General features: G+C 37.9%; 1 protein-coding gene across 10 annotated transcripts in view; it reads right to left on the bottom strand.

The window, feature by feature from the left end:
- Positions 1–26,586, bottom strand: part of LOC143730867 (dedicator of cytokinesis protein 9) — a 136,636-nt gene that overhangs the window by 70,300 nt on the left and 39,750 nt on the right. For 7 of the 10 annotated variants that reach the window (XM_077221446.1, XM_077221443.1, XM_077221439.1 and 4 more), the window contains exons 2-5: positions 20,997–21,113; positions 12,537–12,626; positions 1,784–1,866; positions 962–1,031 (exon numbers count right to left, since the gene is read on the bottom strand). In XM_077221446.1, coding sequence (XP_077077561.1) covers positions 962–1,031; positions 1,784–1,866; positions 12,537–12,626; positions 20,997–21,113 — 360 coding nt within the window. Of the gene's footprint in view, positions 1–961; positions 1,032–1,783; positions 1,867–12,536; positions 12,627–20,996; positions 21,114–24,641; positions 24,856–26,586 lie in introns of those variants that run through there. The other 3 variants (XM_077221444.1, XM_077221442.1, XM_077221438.1) reach the window with 1 other exon arrangement.

Here is a 26,586-nt window from a genome sequence, read left to right on the forward strand (position 1 = left end):
AAGAACATTGTAGCCGGAGCTACTTCTCTCTGTTTATGTCTATGACGTGTCACTCAGGCACTGGGTTACACCGCAGCGGTGCGACCCAACCAGTGTAAAATAGCCCCAATATAAACACTTATTATAGGTGTACCATAGTGACTCAGGATAAGACAAAAACACGGTTTGGAAAATGGATTCATGATGTAATTGCCCATTATATAAATTTAGTAAATTTTGAACACAAAAAAAGTTACGGACTGCTGCTTTAATGCTCACTGTTCAACACTTTTCAAAATATGACCCAACCCAAAAGAGCTTGCTGACGCCCCCTTGTGACCCGAGACCCCCCGTCGGAACTGATGCATTAGAATACACAAATAAACTAGTTTTTTAAAAATATTTTACCTTCAAAATACCAATATTAATCAGGAAAAAAACTTCATGAATAATGTGGGACTTTTAATTATAAACAGTCAACATTTTGAAATGTCTTTGCTTTACTATAGATTGCAACAGTTGGGGTTCGTAAGTAAAAACTCATTCATTTTCTCCATATGGTCTATTGACTGTGGCGTATAAAGCTTTAAAGACATCCGTGCTGTGAGCTACGAGGATGTTAACTCATGGTACTTGCATTTCAACTTAAAATAATCATGCTTAACAGTGGATTTTGTGGTGTAAAACTAGATTACCCATGACGCAGAACAGAAAGTTCCACCAATCAGAGAACCGTAACAAACAATTAACGCCTATAGAGAGGTCTTTAGCTCCGCCCACTCCCATGAAGCACTGCGAATGATGTAATCGAGCTCGCTGATGTCTGTCACCCATGATGAAAACATCACTTGACCCCAGCTTCAGAGTTCAGCAACAGTGCTAGAAGGTGTGTGTGTGTGTGTGTGTGTGTGTGTGTGTGTGTGTGTGTGTGTGTGTGTGTGTGTGTGTGTGTGTGTGTGTGTGTGTGTGTGTGTTGATTTACCTCATCTTTATCAACATCTTCATCCACCTCAAAAACATGCTGTGCTAAATTATCAGGTCTGGACACTTTGCTGTAAACAAAACAAACACAGATTCAGAACAGCACTTACACCACTGCTCTAAAGTTGTGAAATTTAATCATTTAATTTAATTTGTGATATACTGGAATGACATCTTATCTTAATCTTCTTATCCATCCAGCTTTATGTAATGTTTGGAAATGACTTCGTAATGAAAGTTTTTATTTTCAGTTAATCAGATCTTGGCCGCTCTCTCATCCTGATCAACTTTGTGTCATTAAAAGATGAAAAAACAGATGTCCATTTAAATGGTTAAAGGGTCTGTGTGTGTGTGAATGTGGAGATGATGACCTCACTCTCTGTTCCTCTGCTCTATTGTTACCCAGAAAAACACATTTCCTGCTCTTGCTCTCGCCAACACGAACATCTTTCCAAGAGCTGACACACACAAACCCTCTTCACTCACTCACACACTCACACACACACACACACACAAACAACCTCCTTCACACACACACACACACACACACACACACACACACACACACACACACACACACACACACACACACACACACACAAACAACCTCCTTCACTCACTCACACACACTTTCTCACAAACACACACACACTCTTTCACACACACACACACACACATACACATACACACATAGACACACACACACACACACACACTCTCACACTCTCACACACTCACACACACTCTCACACTCTCTCACACTCTCTCTCACACACACACACACACAGGCCGTAACGTATTTCTGTCTGATTCAGGGTCTCACCTGGGAAGCTGACGGAAGTCGCTGGAATAATCCTCATATTTGTAGTTGACAACAAGCCAGTCAGAGATGTAAGACTTGATGCACTGTAAAAACAAACACATCATTGCCAGCATTAGCATTAGCTTTAACATGTACAACTGCAATAACTTTTCTACACAAACTCTGTTCATTACAAGGAGTCAAGACCGATGCTGCGATCTCGGCGTGAGCACACATGCACACGCACACGCACGCACACACACACACACACACACACACACACACACACACACACACACACACACACACACACACACACACACACACACACACACACACACACACACACACACACACACATTGAGCTGTGCTGCTCCAGTGGGAGTTGAGGGTTCAGTTCTGCTCAATCCCCTTCTCTCTCTCTCCATCCTCTCTACTGCCCTCACATTACTTGTCCAAAGCCACTGTGTCAACTGATGCTGTCAATCAATTCATCACATCCAACATAAAAGTTTGTGAAAATACAATGCATAATATGTGTGTGTATACACATTATGTATGCGCACACACACACACACACACACACACACACACACACACACACACACACACACACACACACACACACACACACACGTTAGATGTGATTAACCGTGATTAATCAATTTGACAACAGTTAGTGGTTTAAATTATTAAAAGCAACTATAAAAAGGAAGCCAAAATGAGTAAATCTAACATAAAAAAACATGAAAAAAATGATTTATTTGAGTTGGTTGTCAATGTTTCTGAAGTTTAAGTACTAAAATGACTAAAACTGAAAATGACAACTAAAGTGAGATCACAAATAACAAAACCTAAAACGACTTATTTCAAAGCGCCTTGGACGGCGAGAGCGGCGAGGAGTTTTATGGTGATGAGCTACGCACGGTTCAGCGGCAACCAATGGGAATGTAGAAGTGCTCCACTTGAGAGGAGCCCAGAGAACAGTCCAGTAAACTTTGTTTCCGACCACATAAGTTCCCAATGGCTTTTAATTGTTTTATTTCGTTAGCAAATACGTCACTATAATATAGTTCTTTTCATCGATCAATTTCTTACTTTCACATTTAAAAGTTTCCATGAGGTTAACTTATACCCTAGTTGGTCAGTATGCACAAATAACATGCTTGTTTGCTTTACGCGACCCCCTTAAATAAAGTAAAAAAAAAAAAGACCAAGCATTCGATCTACGTCAGAGCGCCCACGAATATGTGTACGGCGTCGTCGGCAGAGAGCGAGTTTTGCCGCTCTCGCCGGCGACAGTGTGAACGCACAGCTAAAATGTAAAAATTTTAAATATCAATAAATACTATGATACAATAAAATAATTGAATTTGAATTGTGTACATATATTTAAAGTATTAATCTGTATGTTTTGTCAGGAACTGGAATGGGATCAGAAGCTGAACTGAACCACAACCACATCTTCCACTGTTTTCCTCATTTCTGACAGGAAAGCATTACTATTTTTGGGTCACTGTTTTATGCAGAGTCACCCTGCACTCAAAAAGATCTCTTTTATTCCCTCAATCCTTTGGTCTGTGTCCAATCTGATTTTTATGAAGAGCGGAAAGGAGATGAAAGGCAGGAGCAAGAAAACCCGTTTCAAAAGTAAAAAAAAAAAGTTTTATAGATCAAAACAAGTGGAACAGAGAAATCACTCAATACACGTGCACACACACACACACACACACACACACACACACACACACACACACACACACACACACACACACACACACACACACACACACACACACACACACACACACACACACACACACACACACACACACACACACACACACACACACAAACAGGCAAGATTTTAGGCATCATAGGATAAATGAAAGCAGAACTTAAGGCAGACAGTAGAATTATTATGTTTATGTGCATAATGTTTGCCAAATTCTAAGGAAGCATCACATGTGTGCTTTGCAAAAAATGCTAAATACATTTAAGTTAATTGCTACAGTTCATTTACAAATATTGAATTAATTTGAATTAATTATTTAAAAAAAAATGGCTAATGGTGTATAAATGATTCAATGACCCACTCATAAATAATTCTTGTTTCTTTACTGGATGAATCAGTGTTTTTGAACGAATCTCTTGAATGAATGAAGCCGTTTCATATCTATACATGACTACTGTTCCTCTCTGGATCAGCAGCCACACAAACACAGATCTGAATCACTGTGATCAGACTTATCAAAGCTGTAATAAACACAGATCTGAATCACTGTGATCAGAATTATCAAAGCTGTAATAAACACAGATCTGAATCACTGTGATCAGACTTATCAAAGCTGTAATAAACAGATCTGAATCACTGTGATCAGACTTATCAAAGCTGTAATAAACACAGATCTGAATCACTGTGATCAGACTTATCAAAGCTGTAATAAAGACAGATCTGAATCACTGTGATCAGACTTATCAAAGCTGTAATAAAGACAGATCTGAATCAGTGTGATCAGACTTATCAAAGCTGTAATAAAGACAGATCTGAATCAGTGTGATCAGACTTATCAAAGCTGTAATAAAGACAGATCTGAATCAGTGTGATCAGACTTATCAAAGCTTTAATAAACACAGATCTGAATCACTGTGATCAGACTTATCAAAGCTGTAATAAACACAGATCTGAATCACTGTGATCAGACTTATCAAAGCTTTAATAAACACTGATCTGAATCACTGTGATCAGACTTATCAAAGCTTTAATAAACACAGATCTGAATCACTGTGATCAGACTTATCAAAGCTGTAATAAACACAGATCTGAATCACTGTGATCAGACTTATCAAAGCTTTAATAAACACTGATCTGAATCACTGTGATCAGACTTATCAAAGCTTTAATAAACACAGATCTGAAACACTGTGATCAGACTTATCAAAGCTGTAATAAAGACAGATCTGAATCAGTGTGATCAGACTTATCAAAGCTGTAATAAACACAGATCTGAATCAGTGTGATCAGACTTATCAAAGCTTTAATAAACACAGATCTGAATCACTGTGATCAGACTTATCAAAGCTGTAATAAACAGATCTGAATCACTGTGATCAGACTTATCAAAGCTGTAATAAACACAGATCTGAATCACTGTGATCAGACTTATCAAAGCTGTAATAAACACAGATCTGAATCACTGTGATCAGACTTATCAAAGCTGTAATAAACACAGATCTGAATCACTGTGATCAGACTTATCAAAGCTGTAATAAAGACAGATCTGAATCACTGTGATCAGACTTATCAAAGCTGTAATAAAGACAGATCTGAATCAGTGTGATCAGACTTATCAAAGCTGTAATAAAGACAGATCTGAATCAGTGTGATCAGACTTATCAAAGCTTTAATAAACACAGATCTGAATCACTGTGATCAGACTTATCAAAGCTGTAATAAACACAGATCTGAATCACTGTGATCAGAATTATCAAAGCTGTAATAAACACAGATCTGAATCACTGTGATCAGACTTATCAAAGCTGTAATAAACAGATCTGAATCACTGTGATCAGACTTATCAAAGCTGTAATAAACACAGATCTGAATCACTGTGATCAGACTTATCAAAGCTGTAATAAACACAGATCTGAATCACTGTGATCAGACTTATCAAAGCTGTAATAAACACAGATCTGAATCACTGTGATCAGACTTATCAAAGCTGTAATAAAGACAGATCTGAATCACTGTGATCAGACTTATCAAAGCTGTAATAAAGACAGATCTGAATCAGTGTGATCAGACTTATCAAAGCTGTAATAAAGACAGATCTGAATCAGTGTGATCAGACTTATCAAAGCTTTAATAAACACAGATCTGAATCACTGTGATCAGACTGATCAAAGCTGTAATAAACACAGATCTGAATCACTGTGATCAGACTTATCAAAGCTTTAATAAACACTGATCTGAATCACTGTGATCAGACTTATCAAAGCTTTAATAAACACAGATCTGAATCACTGTGATCAGACTTATCAAAGCTGTAATAAACACAGATCTGAATCACTGTGATCAGACTTATCAAAGCTTTAATAAACACTGATCTGAATCACTGTGATCAGACTTATCAAAGCTTTAATAAACACAGATCTGAAACACTGTGATCAGACTTATCAAAGCTGTAATAAAGACAGATCTGAATCAGTGTGATCAGACTTATCAAAGCTGTAATAAACACAGATCTGAATCAGTGTGATCAGACTTATCAAAGCTTTAATAAACACAGATCTGAATCACTGTGATCAGACTTATCAAAGCTGTAATAAAGACGGATCTGAATAACTGTGATCAGACTTATCAAAGCTGTAATAAACACAGATCTGAATCACTGTGATCAGACTTATCAAAGCTGTAATAAACACAGATCTGAATCAGTGTGATCAGACTTATCAAAGCTGTAATAAACACAGATATGTATCACTGTGATCAGACTTATCAAAGCTTTAATAAACACAGATCTGAAACACTGTGATCAGACTTATCAAAGCTGTAATAAAGACAGATCTGAATCAGTGTGATCAGACTTATCAAAGCTGTAATAAACACAGATCTGAATCAGTGTGATCAGACTTATCAAAGCTTTAATAAACACAGATCTGAATCACTGTGATCAGACTTATCAAAGCTGTAATAGAGACAGATATGAATCACTGATCAGACTTATCAAAGCTTTAATAAAGACAGATATGAATCACTGTGATCAGACTTATCAAAGCTGTAATAAACACATATATGAATCAGTGTGATCAGACTTATCAAAGCTGTAATAAAGACAGATATGAATCACTGTGATCAGACTTATCAAAGCTGTAATAAACACATATATGAATCACTGTGATCAGACTTATCAAAGCTTTAATAAAGACAGATATGAATCACTGTGATCAGACTTATCAAAGCTGTAATAAACACAGATCTGAATCACTGTGATCAGACTTATCAAAGCTTTAATAAACACAGATCTGAAACACTGTGATCAGACTTATCAAAGCTGTAATAGAGACAGATATGAATCAGTGTGATCAGACTTATCAAAGCTGTAATAAACACAGATATGTATCACTGTGATCAGACTTATCAAAGCTGTAATAAACACAGATCTGAATCACTGTGATCAGACTTATCAAAGCTTTAATAAACACAGATCTGAAACACTGTGATCAGACTTATCAAAGCTGTAATAAAGACAGATCTGAATCAGTGTGATCAGACTTATCAAAGCTGTAATAAACACAGATCTGAATCACTGTGATCAGACTTATCAAAGCTGTAATAAACACAGATCTGAATCACTGTGATCAGACTTATCAAAGCTGTAATAAACACAGATATGTATCACTGTGATCAGACTTATCAAAGCTGTAATAAACACAGATCTGAATCACTGTGCTCAGACTTATCAAAGCTGTAATAAACACAGATCTGAATATCTGTGATCAGACTTATCAAAGCTGTAATAAACACAGATCTGAATCACTGTGATCAGACTTATCAAAGCTGTAATAAACACAGATCTGAATCAGTGTGATCAGACTTATCAAAGCTGTAATAAACACAGATATGTATCACTGTGATCAGACTTATCAAAGCTGTAATAAACACAGATCTGAATCACTGTGATCAGACTTATCAAAGCTGTAATAAACACAGATCTGAAACACTGTGATCAGACTTATCAAAGCTGTAATAAAGACAGATCTGAAACACTGTGATCAGACTTATCAAAGCTGTAATAAACACAGATCTGAATCAGTGTGATCAGACTTATCAAAGCTTTAATAAAGACAGATCTGAATCACTGTGATCAGACTTATCAAAGCTGTAATAAACACAGATCTGAATCACTGTGATCAGACTTATCAAAGCTGTAATAAACACAGATATGAATCACTGTGATCAGACTTATCAAAGCTGTAATAAACACAGATCTGAATCAGTGTGATCAGACTTATCAAAGCTTTAATAAAGACAGATCTGAATCACTGTGATCAGACTTATCAAAGCTGTAATAAACACAGATCTGAATCACTGTGATCAGACTTATCAAAGCTTTAATAAAGACAGATATGAATCACTGTGATCAGACTTATCAAAGCTGTAATAAACACATATATGAATCACTGTGATCAGACTTATCAAAGCTGTAATAAACACAGATCTGAATCACTGTGATCAGATTTATCAAAGCTTTAATAAAGACAGATATGAATCACTGTGATCAGACTTATCAAAGCTGTAATAAAACCCAGATCTGAATCACTGTGATCAGACTTATCAAAGCTGTAATAAACACAGATCTGAATCACTGTGATCAGACTTATCAAAGCTGTAATAAACACAGATCTGAATCACTGTGATCAGACTTATCAAAGCTGTAATAAACACAGATCTGAATCACTGTGATCAGACTTATCAAAGCTGTAATAAACACAGATATGAATCACTGTGATCAGACTTAACAGAGCTGTAATAGAGACAGATATGAATCACTGTGATCAGACTTATCAAAGCTGTAATAAACAGATCTGAATCACTGTGATCAGACTTATCAAAGCTGTAATAAACACAGATCTGAATAACTGTGATCAGACTTATCAAAGCTGTAATAAACACAGATCTGAATCACTTGGATCAGACTTATCAAAGCTGTAATAAACACAGATCTGAATCAGTGTGATCAGACTTATCAAAGCTGTAATAAACACAGATCTGAATCAGTGTGATCAGACTTATCAAAGCTTTAATAAAGACAGATCTGAATCACTGTGATCAGACTTATCAAAGCTGTAATAAACACAGATCTGAATCACTGTGATCAGACTTATCAAAGCTGTAATAAACACAGATATGAATCACTGTGATCAGACTTATCAAAGCTTTAATGAAGACAGATATGAATCACTGTGATCAGACTTATCAAAGCTTTAATAAAGACAGATATGAATCACTGTGATCAGACTTATCAAAGCTTTAATAAACACATATATGAATCACTGTGATCAGACTTATCAAAGCTGTAATAAACACAGATATGAATCACTGTGATCAGACTTATCAAAGCTTTAATAAAGACAGATATGAATCACTGTGATCAGACTTATCAAAGCTGTAATAAACACAGATCTGAATCACTGTGATCAGACTTATCAAAGCTGTAATAAACACAGATCTGAATCACTGTGATCAGACTTATCAAAGCTGTAATAAACACAGATCTGAATCACTGTGATCAGACTTATCAAAGCTGTAATAAACACAGATCTGAATCACTGATCAGACTTATCAAAGCTGTAATAAACACAGATCTGAATCACTGTGATCAGACTTATCAAAGCTGTAATAAACACAGATATGAATCAATGTGATCAGACTTATCAAAGCTGTAATAAACACAGATCTGAATCACTGTGATCAGACTTATCAAAGCTGTAATAAACACAGATCTGAATCACTGTGATCAGACTTATCAAAGCTGTAATAAAGACAGATATGAATCACTGTGATCAGACTTATCAGAGCTGTAATAGAGACAGATATGAATCACTGTGATCAGACTTATCAAAGCTGTAATAAACACAGATCTGAATCACTGTGATCAGACTTATCAAAGCTGTAATAAACACAGATCTGAATCACTGTGATCAGACTTATCAAAGCTGTAATAAACACAGATCTGAATCACTGTGATCAGACTTATCAAAGCTGTAATAAACACAGATCTGAATCACTGTGATCAGACTTATCAAAGCCTTAATAAACACAGATCTGAATCACTGTGATCAGACTTATCAAAGCTGTAATAAACACAGATCTGAATCACTGTGATCAGACTTATCAAAGCTGTAATAAACACAGATATGAATCACTGTGATCAGACTTATCAAAGCCGTAATAAACACAGATCTGAATCACTGTGATCAGACTTATCAAAGCTGTAATAAACACAGATATGAATCACTGTGATCAGACTTATCAAAGCCGTAATAAACACAGATCTGAATCACTGTGATCAGACTTATCAAAGCTGTAATAAACACAGATCTGAATATCTGTGATCAGACTTATCAAAGCCTTAATAAACACAGATATGAATCACTGTGATCAGACTTATCAAAGCTGTAATAAACACAGATCTGAATCACTGTGATCAGACTTATCAAAGCTGTAATAAACACAGATCTGAATCACTGTGATCAGACTTATCAAAGCTGTAATAAACACAGATATGAATCACTGTGATCAGACTTATCAAAGCCGTAATAAACACAGATCTGAATCACTGTGATCAGACTTATCAAAGCTGTAATAAACACAGATATGAATCACTGTGATCAGACTTGTCAAAGCTTTAGTAAAGGCATATATGAATAACTGTTGTAAGGCCGTCTAACTCGATCCAATGGCGGTATTCGAATTAGCGGTGAAGGTCTCTGCGTGTTACTGTCTTTTCTCGTGGCAAAGTATTTTTGGTTAAATGCAATACATTTTATCTTATGTATTAACTCGTTTCATCTGACTCCATAAAATGAAAAGGTTTTTCAATGATATCTGTGCCTCACTAAAAGTGAGCGAATGTTTGACTATTCCGTTTAACTCTTCAATGAAAACAATGTCAGAGTCAGTTAAAATAATCAAATGTAACAATTTATTATGTCAGGTAAATGTATCATGCCAATTTCATAATCAATTCCAAGATAATCGATACAAAGCATCAAATGCTCTGGAATAGAGAGAAGATGCAAACCTGACTTTAAGAAATACATGAGGCTGAGAGATCTTCCTCTCAGCCTCACGGACCGATCTGAAGTACGGAAAAGGCCCTGAGCTCTCGCTGCGTTTCATTATATACCCAGACCTCATTTCAAATCTAAACATCATTCACAGCGGAAATTTACCTGTAAGTCACCATTTGCTAGCAGTGGAAAATTAGCATTCAGTCAAATGGTCGAGGGTGTTAACTCAAAGACACACCCTCCAGTATTGGAGGGTGTGAAAGATATTTCTAAACTTCCTAAGAACTTTATTACCTTTTGGGTTTACTTCTTTGGGAATGAGACATTTGTACCAGTCGTACTGTGACATTTTAAATAATACTAAACATGAAAATACTCTGTGATAATCATTCACATTAAAACTACATTTTCTTGGTTGCATTCAGGTGGGGGTGAGGGGAGATGTAGATGAAGTTGGTTCGGAGGTGAGACTTTCGTCTCAATGGTGCATGAAGGCCAGTTCAAATGGCAATCTCCAGAGAGGTCCTTTTGTCCTCTCAGTGTCTGGTCACCCCCGAAACAGACTGTCTGGAATTTCCTAATTTATCAATTCTTACACTGTGATCAGACTTATCAAAGCTGTAATAAACACAGATCTGAATCACTGTGATCAGACTTATCAAAGCTGTAATAAACACAGATCTGAATCACTGTGATCAGACTTATCAAAGCTGTAATAAACACAGATCTGAATCACTTTGATCAGACTTATCAAAGCTGTAATAAACACAGATCTGAATCACTGTGATCAGACTTATCAAAGCTGTAATAAACACAGATCTGAATCACTGTGATCAGACTTATCAAAGCTGTAATAAACACAGATCTGAATCACTGTGATCAGACTTATCAAAGCTGTAATAAACACAGATCTGAAACACTGTGATCAGACTTATCAAAGCTGTAATAAACACAGATCTGAATCACTGTGATCAGACTTATCAAAGCTGTAATAAACACAGATCTGAATCACTGTGATCAGACTTATCAAAGCTGTAATAAACACAGATCTGAATCACTGTGATCAGACTTATCAAAGCTGTAATAAACACAGAATCACTGTGATTATGTTGATATGTTGCAAGGTGTCAAGGGAAATGTTGATTATTAATGTATTTTAATATCCATCTATTTTGAAGGTAGCTTCTCACTAGGACTAGAAATCTCACATTAAACCATCTGTTCAATATATTCTGCAGGAGAACAGCCCTGCGTCTGCCAGTATCATCAGTGTGTGTGTGTGTGTGTGTGTGTGTGTGTGTGTGTGTGTGTGTCTGTACTCAGAGAATTTGGGAGTATCCCTTGAGTTTATACCTATCTGCCAGTCAGTTTAATAGAGATGTGGAAATATCTGTAGAACAATAGAGCTCTATTTTCCACTCAACTAGGAGTGTGTGTGTGTGTGTGTGTGTGTGTGTGTGTGTGTGTGTGTGTGTGTGTGTGTGTGTGTGTGTGTGTGTGTGACGTGAAATGAAGGTCAATCTCGGACAAAGTCCTGTCTATAAACATCAGAGGAAATCCTCTGAGTGCAGCAAGTGTGTGTGTGTGTGTGTGTGTGTGTGTGTGTGTGTGTGTGTGTGTGTGTGTGTGTGTGTGTGTGTGCCTGTGTGTGTGCGTGTGCGTGTGTGTGTGCGTGTGTGTGTGTGGTGTGTGTGTGGTGTGTGTGTCAAACGCTCAAATACTGTTGTAGAACAATATGTGCTGTGCTCTTCACAAAATTTATTTAAGCCCATTTAAAAGGAATGATTTACAGGGACACAAATACTATAGATGCAGTTAAATACATACAGAATCATGGACCAGTGTCATACAGTGGATCTTCACAATATTAAGCATGTCACACACTCACACTCACACATCTGACTATGACTGAGAAGGTAAAATGTACAAAATCCTGCAAGGTAAAATGAAAGTTGTGTATTCAGAGAGTGTGTTTCACCTCTTGCACGAACAGACTCTGAGCGTCTCTGAGAGCGTGAGCAGGGATCGAGGAGCAGAGCGTCCGGGTCTGGCGGGACACTGAACACACCTGAGGAACACACACACTGGGTTACTATCACACACGCACACAGAACATGATACATGCACATCTAAACTGCCGATCTTTTCATCGGTCATGAAAAATCACAGAGACACATTTCAGATCCTCTTCCTTTATGATCCACAGAAGAAAGAAAATCATACAGGTCTGGAACAACATGAGGGACATTTTCATTTTTAGGTGAACTATGCCTTTAATTAGGACGTATTAAACACATAAACATGAAATCACAGATTTAATTAGATTATTTTACACAGTATAAAAAAAGAATTCAAAAAACAACAGAGAACAATTTCCATTAAATGCAGGGAGATTTCGCATGAAAGAAGCATTAGAGCTGACAGCAAAACTCCCAGCCTGACTCATGCCAGATCAGCAGGACTTCAGTTCTTATGAACCGATCGTCCGAAGAGCTTTGGCTGCTCATCATGACTGTTGTAACCACACCATTTGACTGCATAAAGCATCTTTCCCTATTGACGGCCATTCAAAAATGCGTGTACCCTCACAATACAATTCAAGCAAATGTAATTGAGATGAATGAGAGTGCAACCAGAAAGCTTTCACCAGGTATTAAACGTACACATAAACGATATCCAGCATACAGCGAATCAGATGAGAAACAAATTCACAATGTTTGGTCGTCACTTGTTTTTCACTATCCCTTAGTTTTCTGTTCATGCCAAATGAAACATGGCATCTTGACAAGGGTTGAGGGATCAGAGATCAGAAATGAAATTATTCTCACTAATGCCATTGATGTTTTATATTTGGAAGTAAAGTGCTTCTCCGCGTCACCAGGGTCAGTGTGTCTCAGATCCAGCAGAAAACAGCGTTAATAGCATTCCAGAGAAAACACATACAATAGAGCTCTCCTGTTCCCAAACTTCCTCTCCTGAAGCCCCACTTCCTCCTGGAGAGATGATAATCACAGAGAAGAGAAGAGGAACACGGCAGGAGTCAGAGGAGACACACACACACACACACACACACACACACACACACACACACACACACACACACACACACACACACTAGGGCTGGGCAATATGGCCAAAAAATCATATCTCTGTATTTTTTGGTTAAATGGCGATATACGATATATATCTCGGTACTTTTTCTACGTTTTTCTATTTGGATAAAGAAAATCTGTATTTATGTTAAAAAATGTTATTTCACCTCCTGCTCAATGATATCCAAACAATGTTGATATTGAAGGATATGGAAACAAATATAATGAATGTAATTTAGGCTATGCAATATGTTATGTGCAAAAAGGTGGTTAAAATCACATTACATTCTAACATTACAATCTAAAAACAAAAATAATGCTTTTGTTTTTAAAATGACTAAAGGCTAAACTAAAAATGAAAAAAAAAAAGTACAAACTAATTATATTAGTCTGATCAGGGAGGGTGATATAACTGCATTATAATGGTCACTTTCATAAAAATATACTTGTAGGTTTAACATTCCACATATGGCACATTTATTGTCTCCAACAACAAATATTTTAGCAATATGTATATTTTAGTCAGAATTATTGCGCTACTCTTCTATTGTGCTCGTCTGTTTGGCGCGCCTGCGCACGGCGGCGCTCATTAACGGAAGCTTGAATATTAGTGGAGATTCACTTGCAGAAGCTCGTCCTCTCCTGACAGTGAAATGGACATATTTGTTTTGACTTTCTAACATTTACAGATGGAGAATATACCTGTGAAATGTAAGTTAAGCACTGAGGAAAACACCACGTCTCAAACGAATTAAACAGCGCCAGTATTTATCTGTCAGTCTGCAACAGTATCTGTCAGAGCATCTGTCAGGGCAAGCAGCTTTAAACTTGTTAACTATATCTTGTAGTATTTGTAACTGTAGTAGGTGTTGTTAGAGCACGAACGAAGTGGTGTAACGCTTGGTGTTGACGAATAAACGGAAAATCGATTCTGAAGTGTATCTTTTTGTGTAACAAATATAAGCTTGTGTCATGTTTAGGACAAATTGTAGGCTACTATGTTCTTTCACTGCTGCAGCTCACACAGCATCCTCCACTATTTTTCAGATGTGCTCGTATCAAACTACTATATCAATATAAAAGGTATTGCCTCATTAACAGCTTTACTTAAAAGGAACTTTTGTTGTAGTATGCTGGAGTAACGTTCATAAAATGATCAGTTTTTCCCACAGGATTTTGAAAAACTATATTGGGGGACCAGTGTTGGAACGACACAGGACTCATGCTAGCGTTCACTTTTTTCCCAATTGATTTCCCAGATGTCCTAAACAGTCAGGGAAAATAACTGCACCAGTCTTCTACTGTCCAATCCTTGTACTTCCTGCAGATTTTCAGTCAGTCCTCGATGGTTTTCCTGGAGAGAAGTGGATTCTTTGGTACCCTTCTTGACTCCAGGCCATTGTCCAAAAGTCTTGGCCTCAGTGTTTGTGCAGATGAACTGGAAACCCCCTGCAGTCTCCTCACGCCTGCTGGACGCTCTGGGACGTCCTGAAGCCTTCTTCACCACAGCTGAAACTCTCTCCTTGAAGTTCTGGATGATCCGGTAAATGGTTCTTTCAGGTGCAATATTCTTTGCATCAGATTCCTTGCATGTGAGGCCATTGTGATGCAAAGTGACGATGACTTCACGTCTTTCTCTGGAGGGAACCATTGCTATCACAAGAACACAATGATTGGAGGAAATAAGGATAAGCATCTCGTTTGAGCAGAATATCGCAATGAGGATTTTAAATGTCACATTAAAAAACATCATTGACGTTTATGCTTAATTAATGAAGAGAAGCAGAAAGTGTGATCGTGATTAAAATATGACTAATCGTGCAGCCCTAGTTTTCTAAGGCAACCCACCAACTAGCTGATTTTGGAAATACATTGTTATGCCCATTCTTAACTAGTAGCACCAATTGGAATTGCAAGAATAATTACTGTTATGCGACAGGTTTCCCAAACACTAGCCTTACTCGTTCCAACCAGAGGTCCTGTCTCAAACTCACAGCGTTGGTTGAGCCATTTTCAATATTATACTGTCAGATAAATAGAGCAATATTTTTTTAAATAACAACAGATCCATAGTGTTTCACTCTTCAGAACGTCAACATAGGCTACTAATTAGGGGCAGCATTCTGTAAAACTTAAAGACTCTATTTTAATGGTTAAATTACATTTTAGTAATCAAAAAGCATTTCTAATTAATTGAAATCATCAAACGTATTCAATTTATTTACAGTTTAACAAAAATTACATGTTTAGGGCCCTATGAGAAAACAAACTTTTATTTTGACGGGTTGCCGTGGAGATCTTTGAGTTTCTGTGTGTTTATGATATGATGATAACTTTTCTCAGTTGAAGCTTTAAAAAGCTCATGAAGTGACTAAGCGGCTCTAGAGATGATGTTTATGCAATCATGTCCTCATAAAATGATGTGGCTGAGGCTGAAAACAGCGCAAGCGTCACGCGTGCTCCAGTGTGTGTGTGTGTGTGTGTGTCTGGTAAATGAAATCACGCGTCTGCACCATTCATTTAGAGACACACAGGATTCATAGTTAAATAGTCTTTTTGCGGTTTGAAATTCGATTTGATTTGTACTGACCTGCTTTTTATTAATTCATCAAGAATTGACAAATTCCGTGACATTCCACTTTATACAGTAAATTCCGTTTTTATTACGATTCCGCGATTCGGTCCGTGTTTTCTGCATCGCGGACACCACAGGACCCTATTATTTTGAGCTGTTTTGCAACTTCAGTGTAGTAATTTATTGCTACTTCAGCAAAGTCTGCTGCTGCCTTAACTTTGAGAGACAAGACAACTGATGCGTGATCAATGCAGCAGCTCCAGTCAGCGAGTGCTGTCGGTGTGAGTGCTAAACTTCAGTGCCTTCAGCTTTCCGCATTGATTGGCCGGACTCTTGACTCCCAACAAATCAGATGTGCGGGACATTGCATTGGTCTACTCTACAGAGTGGTGAGTTCCAACAGATGTGGCTGTGTCAGAGCCAAATATAGCGCATTTCAAAATTTAATTATTTTATGGGCAATTCGGTTTGAAAATGGCTGATACCGATACCGAAAAATGCTCAATATCGGCGCCGATAATCGGCCAGGCCGATAATCGGTCGACCCCTACTACTAATGGCCCATTTACCACTGTCTCTGTATTAAAGTCACCACAAAATCAAAATGGAACTATTAACTATTCATTTATATATCTGTTAGTCAAATAACTCCCTTTTGGAGCTCATCTATTCTCTTCTCTGATGATGAGGGCGGGGCAACCTGTCACTCACATGAGATCCACCAATAGCAAACCACAACCATCCAATCAATTCCAAACAAACAAAAATCAAACCCCGCCCACATTTGTTCTTGTTCCAGAAGCCGTTTCACTCGGATATACGGCACAATAGAGTAGAAAAGACTTTTGCAACTTCTGTTTCATGTAGACTTTAAAATGGGACAGGAAGTAACATAAAAAATGGCAACTTGTGAACGGTGAGACTCGGTGACCTGAGCCACAGATCTCATGACCCTAGGCTCTGTCCATCCTGATCTATGAGCAACCCAACACAATGACCCATTCCACATCCACATCCTGAGCTCTTTCTCTCGCGGTGTCTGCTGTAGTTTCTCTGATCACACTGTACAGCTGCAGTCACGGCTCTCAGGATAAAGGGTCAAGGCTGTCACACAATAAGCGAGCGTAACAGCTGTCTGACCCTCACAGTGAAGTGCAGCACTACATCTTTGCTAAATGAAATCCTTTAGAGCGAATCAACACATCATCAACTACACAACAGCACAGAGATCCATGCTGTAGTATGAAGGGCTCTCCCCAAACCATAATTTTCCCAATCGATTGGTAATTGTTCATTTAAGCCATTAGTGGACATGTTTATGATAGTACTGTAATTGAAAAATAGTAGTTTCAGGGCTGAGAAAGAACATTATTTGTTACATTGTTTTTACAGAGAAAGCACACCGGCATATGTTGGAAAAACAGCAAGGAGACTGTCTGAACATCTTAATTTGTTGAAGTCCCCCTGTAGTCAATCATTGTATTCCTTAAAACTCATCTCTGATCACCAAAATTACATAATGAAATGTTTTTTCCTTGAAAAAAAATTCTTCTTGCCTTAAAATAGCTTGAATGTAACTCGATACCCTTGCCTCATTTAGTATGCGCGGTTCTATGAATATGCAAATGAGCCCCGCCTCCACTCACTCACTCACTCACTCAGCTCAGAGATCCACTCGTTGACGATCACACGTTGATCTGATTGATTACAAGGTAGTTTGTGACGTCAGAAACACCAGCGATTTCAAACCGTGTTTTTGAGACTGTCTTTGTTTTGTCCACTGCAGTTTTAAGCAGAAAATGTTGTTTTCTTATGTTCACTTATGAATTTGCACATGGTTTGTCTTAAAGCATATTAAAAACACCACATAGACATATAAACAACATTAAAAGCTGGATTTTCACCACAGGGGGACTTTGAGATACCAATGCAATTAAATATTAGGAAACTTACTGCATGCAAGTTACCTGAATTCATCCTAATTCATTTAAACTACTGCAAAAAAGATTTTATTATTCGTATGTCTAATATGTCAAAAACGCAAAACAGTTCTTGTCTCATGACATTTAGTTATGAATTACATGGAACATGTAAATTATAGCAAATTTTCAATTCAAAACGGTGAAATTTCATAAAAAAAGTAAAAAATATTACTGTCAGTTTTGACCATTTTTATCATAAAACAGTTATCCCACAAAAAATAAAAAAACCCTGCTGTCTTTGATTTGATTGGCCATCTCAATCATTTCGACATTGACGAGGGCTTTAACACGCTGATTTCTATGTCTAATGACTGGGGATGGACTTGTCCCCCTCAGGGTCTATGGGGGTTACGAACTCAAATAGTAATGGAATATTTATTATACAAGAAAGAAAACAGTCTTCTGCCGTTTGTCAGCAGTGAAGCAGCTCTTTACTGCATATGATGCTTGTGAATGACCCTGAACTGCAGGCAGAGACATGAACAGTATCAAAATATGGAAACAGTTTTTCTGACACACTGCAAAAAAATGCTTTTCTATCTTAGTATTTTTGTCTTGTTTCCAGTCCAAATATCAAACATTTCTTAAATCAAGACCCATTTACTAAAGTAGAAAAATGACAGAGATATTAAGTCTTGTTTTCTGGGGAAATAAATAAAAATTAAGTGAGTTTTTGCTCATAACAAGCTAAATTATCTGCCAATAGGGTAAGAAAAATGATCTTGTTTCTGTTTGAATTAACATTATTTTTCTGACCCTACTGGCAGATAATTTTGCTTTTTAAAGCATAAACTCACCTTAATTTTGAATAATTCCCCCGGAAAACAAGACATAATATCTTATGTCATTTTACTCACCTAGTAAATGCATCTTGATTTAAGAATTTTTTGATATTTGGACTGGAAACAAGACAAAAATACTAAGTTAGAAAAGCATTTTTTGCAGTGCAGGGACCTGTAAACCCCAGTACTGAAGAACGGCTAGAAATGTCTCTGAGAAGCACTCGATGTGACAGCGAAATGTTCCTCAGGGTTTCTGACAGCACGATGGTTAATGAACTGGGCTACAACAGTGCACAGAGCCATTTCCCAGTCGAGATAACCCGGATCTGAGATCACGATACCGAAGCACTTGAACTGGTCCCGTGGGACGCCCTAACATCCCACTGCATCCCGTCTGCACCTCTTGTGGTGATGGTGATGGCGCAGTGGATAAGACACATGCCTTTGGTGTGAGAGACCCGGGTTCGAATCCACTGTGAGACACCTATGTGTCCCTGAGCAAGACACTTAATCCCTAGTTGCTCCAGGGGCGTGCGATTATAGCAATATATAGCATAGGCATATATAGCAATTGTAAGTCGCTTTGGATAAAAGCGTCAGCTAAATGAATAAATGTAAATATAAATCTCTCATATCAGCTTTCAGCTTATGATTAACACGTGTCACTAACAAGTTAACATAAGCTCAATGAAAGACCCGCTAGACGGCACAAATAAACTAGTCTTGCAGATTCAGTCTTTCATCTGTATATGTGACCCATACTGGCAAAATTAGTAAATTTTTTCAAAAATGAGTTATTCATATTCATACCAAAAAGTTATTTTAACATTCTCTATTTTAAAAAAAAAAACAATCAAAATGAAGTATAATTTGTTGAAATCAGACAAAAAACGTGACTGAGCTGCACCTGTTTGAAGTTGATAGAGTCAGCAAAGTTAATTTTGATAAAAATTTAGAAAAAAGTTTTCTGAAGGACCCCAAAACTAAATCTAGCAACCATACCTTAAAATACCTGGCAATAACACTAAGCCTAAACCGAATATTTCCTATATACAGTATCTCTACAAAAATATAAATTGTACTTTTTTTCCCATATGATTAACAATAATGAAACGGTCTATATATTCAGACCAACTGTACCGCACAGATTTTTCTCCATATAGTGACTTCAATGGTTATCAGGTTGAAGGTCCAAATGTTTCAGTGCGGCTTCAAAGTCTCGACACGATCCCAGCCGAGGAATAAGAGTCTGATCTAGACAAACCAGAGGACACGGACATTTTATTAAAAAAATAAACATTTATATACTTTTATCCACAAATGCTCGTCTTGCACGTCCACAACTTGAAACGTTGAAAGGTCTCGCGTGTTCCGGTTCAATAAGGTATGGGCGGGTTCTCCTCCAACTTCAAAATCGTCCGACCTCGTTGTTTTACCGTTTATTTATATATTTTCTGTAAATGGCGTTTGAATCAGCCTTTGTAAACACTAGTTTGGTTCTTTCAATGTGATTACGTAATGTGTGTCACATCACAGCTAGTGCAAGACCAGCATTTGTGGATAAAAAGTATATAAATGCTTTTTAATTCTTTAATAAAATGTCCGCTGGTTTGTCTAGTCTAGATCAGACTCTTATTCCTCGTCTGGATCGTGTCGAGACTCTGAAGCCGCACTGAAACTCACATATAAACCTACAGTATATGGAGAAAACTCCTGGGATGTTTTCCTCAAAAAAACATTAATTTCATTTTGAAATTAAGAAAGACATGAATATCTTGGAGGACATTTTGATTCTGAAGTGAACTACTCCTTTAATGAACCAATTTTTGAGAACATTTTTCACTTGTTTTGCCTGTAGCTCAAAATGATCCCCTGCGACTCCTTTTGCCAGCACGGGTCACATATTATTCCTGCCAATAAATCCCCATTTCAAAAGAAAACGGCCACCGGAGTGGCGTGTGAAGTGATTTAATGTCAGATGGGATCCCACAATAAGAGAGAGATCACCTGGAAGTCCTCCAGAGGAAACTGCAGCATGTCTCTGAGTCCATCGCTGAGGATCTGAGTCTTCCTCTGAACCAACACACTCTCATAGTCCAACGGCTCCACCACACGCGGCTTCACCTGAAACACACACACACACACATTCAGCAGATCGCACTTCATATTCCAGCAACTCACAGGGAATGGAAACTGAATTAGCACAATCAAACGAGGAAAAGAGTGATCCATAAAGAAACATTATTCGGATGAGCAACACCTGAAGACTCACTGTTGTGACTGTACAGAATCAATGGTGTTCAATGGGAACATTGTCTGGAACAATAAAAAGCTCCAGCAATCAGAGAAGTTGCTGTTACAATAAGAAGTGAAATCACAGCAAAAAGAGCAACAACCTTTTCACAAAAACTAAACAACAGAGTTGCTATATACATATGTCATTTGGTATGAGTAATTCATATATATATATATATATATCGAACTGAAATAACAGGCAGTCCAAGTGCTGTGATCACGATCCTCCCTTTGCTTTTCTCATTTCTTTCTGTAAAAAAATATTCTTGGTGATCTCTAAAGAATATGGGAATTTTGGACAAGGATCCCGGCAATATGTTTCCACTGATATTGTATAGGAGGAATCTGGGAGTGTGTGTGTAAGACTAAGTGAGATAACACAGTCCACTCACACATCTGGGAGTGATATAGGCAGAATGACCTCAGATGCTGTCGTCCATGGAGACGGAGTTGTTTTTGATGATGATATCATAACTGGATAGACCAATGAAAGGCCAGAATCTCACATAAACACCACGAGTAGCAGCTTCAACATTAAAGCTTACACACACCACAACAGGTTCACTCCCGCCAATGTGTGTGTGTGTGTCATGAGCATGCAAACAAATACTCTCAGACTAATCCAGACTCATTAAAAAAAAAGTGCAACATTTAGCAAAATAATATTATGTTGCTTGTTCCACGTTTCGAGACACAAAGCAGAATATCCAGTGACTGGCGCTAAAAATGCGTTAAGTTTTACCCAAAACCAATGACCGTGAATCTGGCAAGGTTTATTACGTTAGATGTTGTTTGTATCATGGCAGTTCAGAAATGAAATGAGTGGCACTAAAAGCTCGATACGTTTGTAAGTGACGCACCACCGACACTAAACCTAAACAACTGCGTTAAGATAAAGCAACCATGAAATGAAATCCTGCTTCCACAAGTCTTTGAGCTCTTCTATCGTGGAGCGTTTTCAACTTTCCAGTGAAATGAAGCGCATGTGTGTGATAGACATATTTTAGACATTCAGCAGTTTAAACTTTAACTCAAATATGAGAGAGTCATATGACTGACAGGTGATTTTATTGTTGCCATAATGAAACTAACCGTAAAAAGGTACACACTCATTCTGGAGTAATTTCAGTGAGTAATGAGCGACAGAAAAACTTCACTTTTCTGACTGTTGACTGTGACTCGACTGTTTGCACAAGAGTGGAGCTTTTACAGTAATGAGATGGTTTTTGTCAAATATGTTTCTTTACATAGCTCAGCATTTTATCCAATGTTACCGTCACTCATTTATTTTAAATGGCCCTGTGGTGTGACAGAGGTACAATTATTTTCATTTAATTAATGCCAACTTAAAATTTCCAATTATAGAAACTATAAACAATTATTAAAAGAAGCTATAGCTAATACTTCCTTAAAGCCTTTTTGTATAATGCATTAAAGGTATTCATAATGTACATTATAATGCAATGCATATTTTCATAAGTTCAAATGCATTATAACAGATTCCTTCTCGCATCTTAAATTGGTTGTTTGTCACATGTTTTAATGCTATATATAATGTATTATTGTGGTTACAATTATTCATATGACCATGATAAGGTGATTTGCAAGGCATAATTAATGCATAAAAACATGTATAATGCATTATACATAAAGGCTTTAAGTAAAATGTTACCAAACAGTTTCAGATGGAGTGAAGTATGTCACGGCATGTGTACAAACACCAATGGAAAAAACACTCCTTTATTTATTCCTGGGAACATCAATGGGACAGTGTTTGCACAGTTGTGTTCAAAATGGCATCACAGTAGTGTGTGTGTGTGTGTGTGTGTGTGTGTGTGTGTGTGTGTGTGTGTGTGTGTGTGTACTTATTACAGCTGTACTCTGAAACACACAGACACACTCTAACTGAACACAACAGGCTCACAAATGACAGCACACTCGCTTTCCAAAATAGAGTTCATAAGTCAGCAGAGCAGCAGAGTATATTGGATTAAACGGAAAGACACACACATGTGAGATGATGGAAGAAGCTTGTGTGATTTAAATCATCTCAACATTCATCTCTGCAGTCGGAAAGCTGATCTCAACTCTATTGTGCGACTAGCATTAGAAAGACTGAGGAAAGATATAGTGTGTGTGCAGTGACAGTCAGGTTTGAAGAATGTGTGTGTGTGTGTGTATGTGTGTGTGTCTGTGTGTGTGTGTGTGTGTGTGTGTGTGTGTGTGTGTGTGTGTGTGTGTGTGTGTGTGTGTGTGTGTGTGTGTGTGTGTGTGTGTGTGTGTGTGTGTGTGTGTGTGTGTGTGTGTGTGTGTGTGTGTGTGTGTGACAAGGTGAGTCTGGATTCAGGCGATAATCGTGATGAGACATTTGAGACCTTTTTTAACCCGTAAAAAACTACAGTACCACTACAGAAATACCATGATATTCCTCCAGTTCAGAGTCGGTAAGATTTATTAATGTTTTAAATGTCTCTTCTGCTCACCAAGGCCGCATTTATTTGAGCAAAAATGGAGTAAAAACTGTAATGTTGTGAAATATTATTACAAATGAAAAGTGTCTTTACTTTAGCGTCACGTGATTCTTCAGAAGTGATTGTAATATGCTGATTTGCTGCTCAGGAAACATTTCTGATTATTATCACTGTTGAAAACATGTTGAGCTGCTTCAGATTTCTTTGGAATCCGTTATATATTTTTTCAGGATTCTTTAATAAATAAAAGTCTTATGTTATTTTTAAAAAAGTCCTGTAACCTTTTGAACGATAATTGGAGTACCATGTATAAACCATGGTATATTAAACCCGTATCATACAGCATAATCGTGATCTGAAGCCATCACTGTAATACAACAATACTTCTTGATCAAAAGTTTCAGCCCAAAACTTTTAACCTGCTCCAGTTTACAGGCTCTAAATGTCCCAAACAATAATCATTCGATCACAAACACACCTCGGTTTTTCATAAAGTCTTATGCTTTAACTCAACTTACACTTGAACTATCACAAACATGACTGAGAAACATGATTGACAAAATTGATAATGCTGATTGAAAGAGGTTATTATACTATCACACAGTTGACTGACTGAATAAAATAAATCAACTACTATAATGTTTGTTATAAACCATTAACTGACAATGAAAAAGCTGAATGATTCCACAAAATGACTTAACTATCAAAAAACAATAAATCAAGTAATCAAGTCTCACTCTGACTGACAGAAACTATCATAAACTCTTTAAACAAGGCTGATTCCTCAAATAACCATCACAAAGCTGATGATCGAACCCTCAGTGAAGCCCGTGTTATCCTCAGACTCTGGGGAGTGTGTGTGTGTGTGTGTGTGTGATCGACTGACCTTCCTCTGAGGACTGGAGTCGTCCTGCTCGTCCTCCGGCACGGGCACATATTTAAACTGCTGAGGAGACTCGATCACCAGCTCTTTCTTCAGCGCTTTCCCTGTCCTGCCCTGCATGACTACACACTCCTGCAGTCAGATACACACTCCACAATCAGCTCAGCATGTCCAGCAGCCGCTGCTGTCTCCAAAACACACACACACACACTGGACACGAGCCTCACCTCACGCTCTGACTGAAGACAGACCGCCCCTCCCACACACACACTCACACACACACACACACAGACACAGTCACATTCCTTCCCTCAGTCACACGGACTCATGGGATCCACCTGCACACTAATGACAGTGTCCCAACACACACACACACACACACACACACACACACACACACACACACACACACACACACACACACACACACACACACACACACACACACACACACACACACACACACACACACACACACACATCTCTGAGCTACGTCTCATGTAAGTATGCAACATCTACAATGTTTCTCCCACTCTTAAAAATAAAGGTTCTTTATTGAAGGTTCCATAAAGAACTTTGGAACATCCATGGAACCTTTTCACTGCACCTAAGATTCTTTACAGTGGAAAATCAAATCAAATCAAAAAATAAGAAAACAACAGTAGTTGACCACTGTGCTGTACAATACCAAACCAAAATAAACATAAAAAGTCAATACAAACAACAAAGACCGCAATGCAGTGAGAAAAAAGGAGTACGTCAAAACACCAATAAATGAAACTCTAGGAACAGTTTTATGCCTGAGAGAAAAGATGGGTTTTAAACTTTTAACTTCAGATTCTGATGAAACTAATCAGAGGGAAACCAGAAGACTATTCCACAGTTTAAAAGGGTTCTTCCGATTACTAAAATACTCTGTATATCGGGTAGTTATAGGAACTCAGTTACAGCTAGTCCTTCTAGAAGCAGCTCTCGATGGACAGCGAGGCGTCAACACCGTCTACACCTGAGGATGGAGGACGTGTATCTGTGTTTGTGTCATGATAACAGAGAAGGAATGTAGATGTGCAAGTGATGCGATTGAAAGAGCACAAATGAGGATAAGAGATGAAATCTTCAATCACAACTCGCAGCGCTGCATTTCATCGAGGCTGAGAAAAGATGCCATTAACACTAGCTCTCAGTATGTATATGTCTGGTCACTGCTTCCCATGTTCGTGGAGGAAGGATTTATAAATGTGTCTTTACAATGTCGGGTGCCGCTGTTTCGTATGGCATGTGTTCGGCCAATCAGCGCACACTTCTGTCACTAGAAGCTCCAATTGTCCCGGGCTAGACCCGAATCTGACGTACAGTCTGAGATCATCTAGTAAAGGCATTTCTAGAACTACGATCAGTCCCAGTTCCTGTGGCGTGAACACGCCAAAAATGGTGTACTTAAGTTCTGCCAATAGATATAGGAACTATGAAGATGTTCCTACGGAGCGAGAGCCGCGTTAGACCGTTTGATGTTATGAGAGAAGTTCCTGCCGCACAGTAAGAGTGCAGAGATATACAACACATGTGGACATAATACTGAATAAGTGCAGTTTGAGATCTCTGCTGAAACTTTAGGAAGAGTAGATGTTTATCAGGAGGCTAAAGATAAAAAGTCCCATTTTCCCTCCGTTTCTTGTCATTGTTTTCTGGGAGAAAGGAGTGAGATGTGAGAGATAACGCTATAGTGACTCTTCTTCCCCACAGGCAGGATTCAGACACACAAATCTGTTCACAAACACTCATTACTGTGTATTGCTCTGTCTATTACACTTACAATAAAACATATCATTCTTCCCGCATTATTTCAAACTGAAGACATTTTCACAAGCTCTCTCAGACACGATCTACGAGCGGTTTATTTTCAAAGAACTCGTTCAATTGGTTCACAACACGCAATGAACGATTCAAC

Source organism: Siphateles boraxobius, unplaced genomic scaffold, assembly GCF_051911475.1.
Source record: "Siphateles boraxobius isolate OS27281-9 unplaced genomic scaffold, OSU_SipBor_1 83, whole genome shotgun sequence".
Lineage (NCBI taxonomy): Eukaryota > Metazoa > Chordata > Actinopteri > Cypriniformes > Leuciscidae > Siphateles > Siphateles boraxobius.